The sequence below is a fragment of the Megascapheus bottae genome, chromosome 3 (genome assembly GCF_031878675.1).
Source record: "Megascapheus bottae isolate mThoBot1 chromosome 3, mThoBot2.hap1, whole genome shotgun sequence".
Taxonomy (NCBI): domain Eukaryota; kingdom Metazoa; phylum Chordata; class Mammalia; order Rodentia; family Geomyidae; genus Megascapheus; species Megascapheus bottae.
The window spans coordinates 20,353,097-20,363,932 of record NC_143511.1 but is presented as its reverse complement, the minus strand read 5'-3'; the positions used below and the strand labels follow the sequence as shown (position 1 = coordinate 20,363,932).

The 10,836-nt window shown below is 43.8% G+C and overlaps 1 protein-coding gene across 1 annotated transcript; it reads right to left on the bottom strand.

Annotated features, from left to right (window-relative positions):
• Window positions 1–446: 446 nt before the first annotated feature.
• On the bottom strand, window positions 447–5,970 carry C3H9orf40 (chromosome 3 C9orf40 homolog). Its single transcript, XM_090329630.1, has 2 exons — window positions 5,309–5,970; window positions 447–1,668 (listed from the first exon to the last, which is right to left on the bottom strand). Exons 1-2 carry the CDS (start codon window positions 5,705–5,707, stop codon window positions 1,510–1,512), a joined length of 558 nt encoding a protein of 185 aa, XP_090185756.1. The 5' UTR covers window positions 5,708–5,970; the 3' UTR covers window positions 447–1,509.
• Between the last annotated feature and the right edge of the window lie 4,866 nt (window positions 5,971–10,836).

The window sequence follows — 10,836 nt, the reverse complement described above, 5'->3', positions numbered from 1 at the left end:
GGAACTGCACCAAAAAAACCCAAAACACAAAGTACCCCACAAAACTTTGAATCTATCCTTACAAGTTATTAGTGAATTGAGCAAAATGATGTTGTATTTAAAACACTGCTTGAAAATAAAGATAGTTGCTCTGAGGTAGATACTATTTATTTCTCATTTGACAGATGACAAGTGTGAAGACCGGTGACCGTATTATACAGATAGGAAATGAACAGTGCCTGACACCACAGTGCTATCTATACATGTGTCTCTGCTCTATTCTTACTAATGCCAGCCATACTTGAATTCTGTGTTCCACAGGAAATGCTGCTTCTTGCTCTTTTCTCAAGTCTGGATTTAATGTCATCCACAACAAAGATTATATAAGTGCAGACAAGATACTAAGTAACAAAGTCAACCTTTTGATGCAGTGTAAAAGTTAACTTAGTAGTTGATAATCACTTAACTCCAACACAAAATTGTATACTTTATTTTGCAACAGTAAAATAGTAATAGCAACACAATAACTTAGCCACCATAAAGAATCCAATGCAGCAAAATAACAAAGCAAATAAGTAGGCCTTACCTTAGCACAAATTACTTATCTCCTCTAAACAGAAAAACCTACCACCAAATTAGTAGTTTTTCAACCCTGCCTGCACATTTAGAGGAATGAAGGAAAGGAAAGCCAATGATTAAAGAAAAACAAACAAACAAAGGAACAAAACCAACTAGAAGGTTAACCTCTAAGTATCTCACTAGAACTCTACCTCAGGAATGACAAAAAAAAAAAAAAAGATCTAGGCAGAATTCTAAAGTGCTGTCAGTGTGCAGAACTTCAAGTCTGAACTAATAACCAATAAAAACATGCCCTGGAAGTAACTAAAGTCAAGAAACCAATCATATGACAAAGGTTTTCCTTTTTAAAAAGAGGAAGGGGGTGGGACAGGCAACTTCTCACTGTTCTCTATTTTACAAACATCAAATATTACAAGGGATTTAAGCATCAAACTGAAATTCTCACTAGTGTACATGTATAAAATTCTTTGAAAACAATACTAGCGTTTAGACTCTCCCACAATGTGTCTGCACAAATGTTCTTTCAGCTACTTGTTCAACTAAGTCAGTAAGATATACAAGAAAATATTTTACTGATACCAGTTATAAAATGATATTCATTTCATGTACCACAAATAACTTTTTGGTGCACACAAGAGGAAGAGTTGAATGATTCCACCAATTTCTAAAACTGCTACAACTTCCTTTTATAAGATCAGTTTTACCTCCAAAGTCAGAACCTAGCAAAATTTATTTTCTTTAACAACACATACACAAAATACTTCAAATATAACTGTATTACAGCCTTGACAAATCCCTATAGGAAAGTTCAGTGGTAACTATAGGCTGGAATCTTCAAAACCACTTTTCCTCATTTTTCAAGTTTAAAGACACTAGCATGTCAAGTATGGAAGATTAACTTTTCCAAAACTTCAGAACATGTGAATTCATTAAGACCCTTTGGCTCCTTGGTCAGGACTCCATGTCAATCTCAACAACTTCACTCTTGGCCTGAAGTGCTGCTACTGTTAGGCTGTCTTCGCTGACATCTGCAATATCTGCCAGGTCAATGGGTGGTAGAGGATTCCGCCAGTACTGGAATGTATTGTACTGCCAAAATTCTTCATTGTGCTTTAGAGTGAAAAGAGATAAAGACATATTAACAGCACTAATTTTTTGCAGTTTTAAACAGATTTTTCTAAATATGTTTAATCAAAGCACTTTGTGTAGTTTAGTAGTTATGAATAGTTTAACAGTTATGGATTTGTAACTGTGTTTGCTAACAGTTTAAAAGAATTTCTTCCAAGAACACCTATTTTCAGGATTTCCTAACTTTTTACCCAAGGAAAATGGAAATGATCTTAGAACTGTCAATGAGGAAAATAAGGTTTTTAAAATACACACCATTATTAGTAGGCTACCGGTGGCTTACACCTGTAATCCTATTTACTCAGGAGAAAGATTTGAGGATACAGTCTGAAGCCAGCCTGGACAGGAAGGTCTGTGAGATGTGAGACTCTTACGTTCCAATTAAATTAACCTTCCCCCCCCCCCAAAAAAAAAACAAAAAAAAACTGCTGGAAGGAGATGTGGCTCAAGGTATATAGAGTTCAAGCCTTCAGAAAAACAAAAGCTTAGGGACGGTGTCTAGGCCATGAGTGCGAGACCCAGGACTGGCATACATACACAAAAGATACATACTTTTCATAATTTACTTTTGGTGTTTTTCCGGTTTAGTATTAAAGTTTTCCCTTGGTACTAGGACATGTCTAACTTTTAAATCAGTTTTTTAAATTTAGCAACCCAATTCAGCGCTGGCCCCTTAAAAGTTCAGCAACTTACTCAGGATGATTAAAAATAATTTCAAGTAACAAAATTCAAGTGGACATTAAATTTTCAAGGATCACCTGAATATACAGTGCAAAGGGAACAGCCCTACAATTACATACAAAGTTGGAATTTTTAACACTGATATGTTAGCCAGATCGACATGCATCTATATACTCCTGTTATATTCTTACTTTTACTTTATCCTTGCTATAGCAACAGTGTCCAACAGAAATATAGTGGAGGCTACAAGAAGAACATTCTAATACAAGTAAAAAGAAACAAGTAAGGGCTGGGAATATGGCTTAGTGGTTTAGCATGCATGAAGCCCTGGGTTCCATTCCTCAGTATCACATAAACAGAAAAAGTCAGAAGTGGTACTGTGGCTCAAATGGGATGCTAGCCTTGAGAAAGCCCAAGGACAGTGCCCAAGCCCTAAGTTCAAGTCTCAGGACTAGCCAGAAAAAAAAATAAAAAGTGAAATTATATTTAATATCTTACTGATACAGTATAGCCAAGTTATTTCAACATGTGGTTGATATTTTTAAAAAATTAATTATCTTAGTAGGTTTTCAAACTAGGAACATTTTAGCACATTTTAGTATATGCATTTGAGTATATGCATTCTGTTTAGGACCAGGCCCATCACAAAGAGGGAACTTGAGTGTTCCAGGGTCTTCACCGTGAAGACAAGAAATTAGTCTTGGTGAAAAAGCCCCTGGAGCCGAGCTTCTTCCCGACAGTGGCTTTCCAGCAATGCAAGTCTATTCATAGAAGAGCTAAGACAAAACTGCATCTGGCAGATTCTGAGCAGGTAAGGCAATGGTTTACAGGAGTCTTTGGTTCCTACTTTCTGTATCTGTACTGCGCTCTCATTAGTTCTGCACCAAGACTGTACAAACATCAGATGTGATGTGCTCTGCTACTAAAGGTAAGCCCCTATGTGTGATGACAAAAATGGTCTCAGGAAGATTTCAAACTACACAGCACCTATCTCCATATCCAATAGGCTGGAGTGGTATTTCCCCATCTGGTCAGACATCAGCATGCAAACTTGGTACATGATGCTTCTGGAAGCTCATTAGCTAGCATTGTACCTAGTGAGCCATGCCTCCAACCCCTAAGTTGTGTGTGCGTGTGTGTTTTGGTACTGGGGTTGAAACTCAGGTCCTGAGGCTCTGTTCCTGAGCTTTTTTGTTTTGTTCAATGTCACCTAAGCCACACGTCCAATACTGGTTTTTTGGTGGTTTAACTGGATAAGAATGTTGCAGCTTTTCTATCTGGGTTGGTTTTAAACTGCAATCTCTAGTTGTCAGCATCTAGAGTAGCCAGGATCCTACATGCCGGAGCCACACATGCCTGATAATGACTTCATTCTGAACCTCTAAGAGAAATCCTAAGCAAAAGTCTACACAGGGCTTAGGCCTTCTAAATTCCAAAAACTCTGGGAACAGAAATATCTGCAATTTCACCCAGATATGGTGTTTTAGTGAATCAAGACTGTTTCACAACCACAGGGATTAAAAAAAATATTCACATTATGTTGCTCTACTTTTCTCATAAAGAAATCTTGGTTCCTAAAATTTTCTTTTTTTCTCAAGGGTAGTGTTCGAACACCTTGAGCCACAGCTCCAATTCCAGCACTTTGCTGATTAACTGGGGATAAGAGTTTCATGGAGTTTGCTGCCTGAGCCAGATTTTGAACCACAATACACAGATCTCAGCCTCTTAAGTAGCCAGGATTACAGGTGTGAGCCACTGGTAGCTTTTGTCTTCATTTTTTTTCTTCTTCTTCCTTAAACTCTGACTTGGTGGAAGCCATTCTCCAGTACTTGAGATAGGTGAATTTATATCACTCTACCTAGCTATTTCACTCCACATCTACCCCCTTCCCTCCCACACACACCTGTAAATTATCTCAGAACTGCTGCAAAAAAAGCAGCTTGGGTTTTTATATCTAGACCAAGCTGTCCAATACATACGTAATGTGTGATACAAACTAAACTTTTAGGAAGTGGAGGTATAGTTCATGTAGGAGAATGCCAGCCTGGCCAAAGCTGGAGACCTTGAATACACATCATCTCAGTTCTGGCCAAAACAAAACAAAAAAACAAACAACAACAACAACAAAAACAAGCTTACAAGTTAAAAATGTTTTCTACTTCTACCAAAAGAATATAAATTTAACAGACTTCTCTTTTGTTTTATCAGGTCGTTAGACTCTATGGTTGGTTTTGTTTGACAGCACATGCCAATTTGGACTGAGGACATCAGTAGAGTTGCTGAATGATCACACTGCTAGGGGCTGCCAATCCGAAGAAAAGCGTGGACACAAACCAGGCTTGGGAGAAGCCGGGGAGGGGGACACACCAGATCCTTCGTGATTCTCATCTGTGCTTTCACCTTTGGGGGCGCAAGGTGAACTTTCAACAACCATCTTTTCCCAGAGGGAAAAACACAAGGACTTGAAAACAGCATGCTCCCCCTCCACTGCGCCCCATAAGGAAAAGTGAGGCTCACAGACCCCGAAGAGCCGCCCCATGCCTATCTGCAGCACCACCGGGTAACTGATGGCTCCGGCGTGGGTTTGTCCGGAGAACCCTGGCATCGGTGCGGGCAAAGCACAAGCGGGAGTCGCCTTGCCCGCTGGTCTGCTGCTGAGGCTGGACGTGAGGTCAAGTCACGGCCGGCGGCGACCCCCCAGGCTGTCGCAGCCTCGGCCCCTCCGCCACCCCGTCCCAGCTCGGCCGAGGATCTTCCTGCGCTTTCTGCCCTTCACCTCTCACGTGCGCTCCCGGACGCCCGCCCGCCCTCCCTCCCCGCCATGACGCCATTCCGGGAGGAGGGACCGCGGCTCCGTGCCGTTTGGGGGTGCCCGCTCCTGCCCGGGGTGAGGGAGAGCCCAGGCCGCCCCCTCCGACCCCTGCCCCCGGACGACCCCTACCTGACGCGGAGCGGCCCCCCAGTCCCCCCGCGGGGGCCCTGCGTGCCCCGCCTCGTCGTCGCCACCGCCCCTCGGGGGCCGGGCATCCTGGAGCTCCTCCCCCGGCCCCCGAGACCGTGCGGGCAGCGGGGTCTGCGACGGCTCGCCGGTCCCCAGGCCGTGATCCGGTCGTTCCTGGCCGCCCCGGACGCTGCTCTCCCCGGCGTCGCGGCGTTTGCTGGGCGAGGCCGCCGGCTCGGCCATGGCCACCGGGTCAATCTTGCGTTTTCGGGACAGCCCCGGAGGCGCGGCCCCCGACGGCGGGACCCAGGGCGGCGGCTCCTCGGGGAAGTCGCAGAGCAGGAGCCGCTTCCAGGGCACGTGGAACGTCAGCGGCTCGGAGGCACGCCGCTTGGCCATGGGCCCGGAGGCTCGGGGGAGTAGCGGCGGGGCGGAGCGCGCGCGCGCGCTGGGTGGGGGGGCAGGGGAGAGCCCGGGAGCGGCGGGAAGGCGGAGGGGCGGGGCGGCCCGGCGCAACCCACGCGAGCTGCCGGGCTCCAGGCGGGAGGCGCGGCCCGGACGTTAGGCTGCAACCGCGAAGCTGTGGAGATTCGAACCTACTCACGGGCGTGCGCGCGCATACTCGCGCCGGCCGGGCGAGGCCGCTGGTTGGTGGAGCCTCGCGGCGCGCGTTCCCGAGCGCCCTCGCGGCCGGAAGTGCGCGCCCGAGCGCGGGAGGCGGGGAATCGGTGGCGGGAGGATTAAAGTCGGGCAGCAGCTTTCTCGGGGGCGGGGCCCTCGCTCGGGGGCGGGGCCCTCGCTCGGGGGCGGGGCCCTCGCTCGGGGGCGGGGCGGCGGCTGTGTGCTGATTTGGCACATCGCCGGGCATCCTCTTTCAAATGTGTGTTACTTTTCCCTTGTTACAGTCATTGGTTATGGGAAGGCCGGGAATAAAAGAATATTCAGATTTAAAATGCTGTACTGTTATGAGGCGTTATTGTGCAAAGTGGCTAGAGGAGAGTCCTGAGGCTGGAGGGGGGGAAAAAAAAAACTTAGTATGCAAAGTTTGCAGTGCGGGCTGTGGGAAATGAAGTAGGCACCACCTTCCTGGGAGGTCTCTTGACTGACTACCAAATGAATTTGCAGAAGGGATACTCCCCCCCCCAAATAGCTGGGTAAGGCAAGAAGCAAGACAAGGGAGCACAGCAATTCTTCTAAAGGAAGCCTTAAAATGGATTAGCTCTTAGGTCCTTTCTTACTCTGTCTGTCATGGTCACTGATCGCCTAATTAAATCAGAAGTGAGGAGACAACTTGTGGAAGTTTGTGCTGCCTTATATTCTAATTATTTAAGACAGAACAAAATGGAAGGGAGAAAGTAAAATAGAGGAAGCATACTTCTAGAGGAGGTAAAGGATGAAGATAGTTCTACCTGGTAGGTACTACTGAAATATTTACTCTCTGCTCTACACCCCATAAGGACTGGGTGGGGGAAAGAATTATGCACATATTTAACAAGCGCAGAAATAGAGGCAGTGTTGGGAGAGAAAAGGGTTCTTCTTTGATATTGGCAACCCATCCGTCACAAGAGTTTGCCACGTTCAAACTAGAGACACAGACTAGACAAAACTTAAGCCCAGGGGGTCTGTTTGAAAGCTTTGGAGAGGATCCTGCGCCACAGTGATAGTGAATTTTGGGTAATGGTTCATTCTTGTTCTTACACTTTTTCTTCTAAGTTGTGAAAGTTAGCAAATATGCAAACAGTTCACAAAACATGCATGTAGATGAAAGAATAACACCTTGTGTCCAGTTTCAGAAGTAGACCATCACAGGCACCAGAACATGAGGAACTATGGACCTTTTTCCATCTGGCTGCTTTTTTCCTTTTCTCCAAGTAATTTTTGAATTATCATTCCTGTACCTTTTGTCGTTTTCATGTATACTACATGTATATCCCTAAATAATATACTTCAATTTTGTTAATTTTTTAAACAGCTTTATTGAGACCTAGTGGACCTACAGTTGAAGTATTGAAACAATATTGAAAATGTCCTATGAGTTATAGGTAGACATCTCTGAAACCTTAAACAAGAATGTGCACATCTATGCAAACCACTTTTAATATTTCAATATTTGCATTAGGATATATAACCTGTTCTACTCCCATATTTTGTATTAAAAAGGTCTGATTTCTTTTCCTACTTCTTGTTCACTTTTTTATGGGTAATGACCCAAAAGTTATTAGTTAACAATAAACACAAAAAAAAATCCAGAATTTTACTTATTTACTTATTTTTCAGACAGTGTCAGGCTGCTTGATTACTGGGATGGAGCAATTCTGCCTTAGCTTCCCCAATGCTAGGACTATAGGCATGTGCCACTGCACCCAGCTTTATTCTAATCTTTATGGAAGACTGAAGCCTCACAGCTATCTAGAGGCCATAGAAGTGGTGAAAGAATGTATCTTGAGAAATCCAATTGAACAGAACTTCCTCTTCCTCCCTTTTCAGTGAGTCCAACTCTGTCCTCTTAAAAATATAACTTACTCCCCATTTCCCATACTGTTGATTCATCCTGCCTATTCTACCCTGCCCCAGGATCCCCTCCCCCACTACACCCCCCCACCAGCACTACCACCAATCTGTTATATATTTCAATGTGTTGCTGTTATTATTGACTCTCATCCTGGGAATTAAGCTGGTGGGAAGGGTTGGCATTTTTTTCAAAACATCTAGAATAGTGTCTGGTATGTGCTAAATTAACACGAATACCATTTCCAGTCAGGTGTTTTACAGGGATAGCATTACTGTCCTCTAGTCTATCCTATGTGCTATCAATCATCCTTCCAGGCATACACATAAATTTTGTTATTTTGGTGCCAGTACCAGGGCATAGAATAGGGCATAAGATAGCTTTTTTTCACTCAAGGCTGGTACTCTACCACTTGAGCCTCAGCTCCACTTCCAGCTTTTTGGTAATGAGATGAATCTTGCCACCTCCTTGCCCTGACTGGTTTCTACCTGCAGTCCTCAGACCTCAGCCTCCTGAATAGCTAGAATTAGAGGCGAGAGCCACTAATGCCTGGCAGACTCTATTTCTAACATCTTTAGTATAAACTGATCAATGAATAGGAAATCCATCAACAAGGTATGATCCTTTCCACAGTGCTACCAGATGGGGGCCAAAGCCTTCAACAGGAAGTGTTTGAAGGTACGTTTTATATTCAGCCTATAACCACACAGATTACAAGTTTCTCACTAGAAACACGCAGTTTACTGGTTTCTACAATCTAGTGAAAGACAATTTTGGATTTGTTGCGAGAGGTGGATCTCATGCAGGCTTTAGATGCACTGGCTACCTCTATTCCAGTTTAGCTCTTCAAAGGTATTTGTACAATAATCACAGCTGGAAGGTAGAGGTATTCCCTCAGAACCATAGGCAAGTATGTTTATTTTTTCCAGCATGTTTTACAATGGGAAATTAAACATGCTGCTTGCTTACTGTAAGATTAAGGCTCCCAAAGCTAATTATAAATGATTAAGATTTCCAAAACTAGGCTGGAAATGTGGCTTAGTGGAAGAATGATTGCCCAGCATGCTTTAAGCTCTTAGTACCACATGAACAGAAAAATCCAGAAATGGCACTGTGCTCAAATGGTAGAGAGCTAGCCTTGAGCAAAAACAGCTCAGAGACAGTACCCAGGCATGAAGTTCAAGCCCCAGGATTGGCAAATAAATAAATCCAAAACTCAGTTCCTGTCCTGTAATGCAACTCAATTGTCTATGTATGCATTATCTGACACTTAAGGCACTCTGAGGTTTGGGTCATGATAAACTTAGTACACAATTAATAGTCTGGCTATTGCGATTACTTTGTGTAACCAATTTTTATTCTTTACTGATGTCTTCATTCACAATAGTGGACAGGCTAGCTTCCTAGCTTGAAAGTAGGGTAAAATTTATAATCCACACCTCCAGCCTCAAATGAATTACTGCCTAGGTTGTAGGCTCTGGTTTCACTGGCCTCTGGATCCAGTGGCACCATGTCAAAGCCCAGGTAATTCCCCGCTAAGCAAACCAACTAGATCCATTCTGTTTCTGATGGAAGCATATTTCTTTCCAGCCTGTGCACAGATGGGTCCCATGCAGCCCTGTGACTGTCATTCTGTGAAATATGGTGACATGTGCACAAAGAGGAAGCAAGGAGTCCTACTGGCAGCAATGACCAGCCACTAGACCTAGAGACAGAGGTCAATGGGGAAAAATGCTAAATTTTCTACCCATCTCATGGTTCACTGTTCCAATGAACTAGCTGCTCTGTCACTGGCTACACACAGCTATGGAAGACTTGGGTCTCTTGCTTTTCTATAGCAATTGATGGACATCTCAAACTTCTTGATCCGTTTTCCTATAGGGAAGTTGGCACCTTAAAAGTGATAGGATTGGGGGGGGGGTGTCAATGGGAAAAACATTGTCCATTGAGAGCTAAACTGGCAGGTGTTAAATGGCAGAGTAAACCAGGAAGCCAAAATGAAATAGGTCTTATTGTTTACTATAGTACAAGCAAGATGCTTATCCAGAGAAAGCACTAACTTCCTTTCCAAACACCTGCACCTCCAGTGGTGCAAAGGTCAGGTAGATGACACCACCAGGCCCTTTCCTCACTGTTGAGGAAGCTCTGAAAAGGCTGCTGTGGGACTGTGCTGTGGATACAGTGTTATGAAAAGTATATATCTAAAGGCTTGGACCTCAAAACAGCAATGTGCTTTTAAGAAGGAACTGGGCATCTCATTAATCCACAGATGGATTCACCATCTGATGTGCTATTGGAAGGAGACAGAATCTAGGACTGAGGTGAAGGGAATAGTTGCCCGAGCTATGTCCTTGGGGACTCCATCTGTTAACCCAACCGCTTTCCTTACCACTGCTTTAAAACACACACACACACACACACACACACACACACACACACACACGCACACACACACACACACAATGGGGCTAGGAGTTTGGCCTAGTAGTAGTGCTTGAAAACATGCATGAAGACTCAGGTTCAATTCCTCAGTACCACATACATATAAAAAGCCACAAGTGGTGCTGTGGCTCAAATGGTAGAGAAAGCCCAAAGACAGTGCTCAGTCCCTGAGTTCAAGCCCCAGACCTGGCAAAAAAAAAAAAAAATGCAAAATGGTGCTAAATGACCATGGTCTGAAACCATGAGCCCAAACAAAACTTTCCTCCTTAAAAGTTATTTTTCTCAGGTATTTTGTTTGTTACAGAGATTGGAAAGTGAGTTAAAAGCACGAGAAAAAGAAGACTACAAGTAGGAAAAAATATTAAACTGGAGTAAAGTATCTTCAAGGCCTTCTCCTACCTCCATCTCAGCAATGGTATCTAAAATGATTCCAATGAATTTAAACACTTGTCCTTCTAATAGCTGGTCCTGTAAATCTTTTTCTGTTGTTTTCCTTTGTGGTTATTTTTGTTATCTAATAAAACTAAATATCAACATTTCAGATTTTATTCCTTGTCAAATTACAATAAAACTACAG

Coding starts and splice junctions, on each gene's coding strand:
- C3H9orf40 (XM_090329630.1), bottom strand. CDS start 5,707: ATGGCCAAGCGGCGTGCCTCCGAGCCGCTGACGTTCCACGTGCCCTGG. Junction 1,669..5,308: donor GGGGGGCCGCTCCGCGTCAG/GTAGGGGTCGTC, acceptor TTCACTCTAAAG/CACAATGAAGAATTTTGGCA.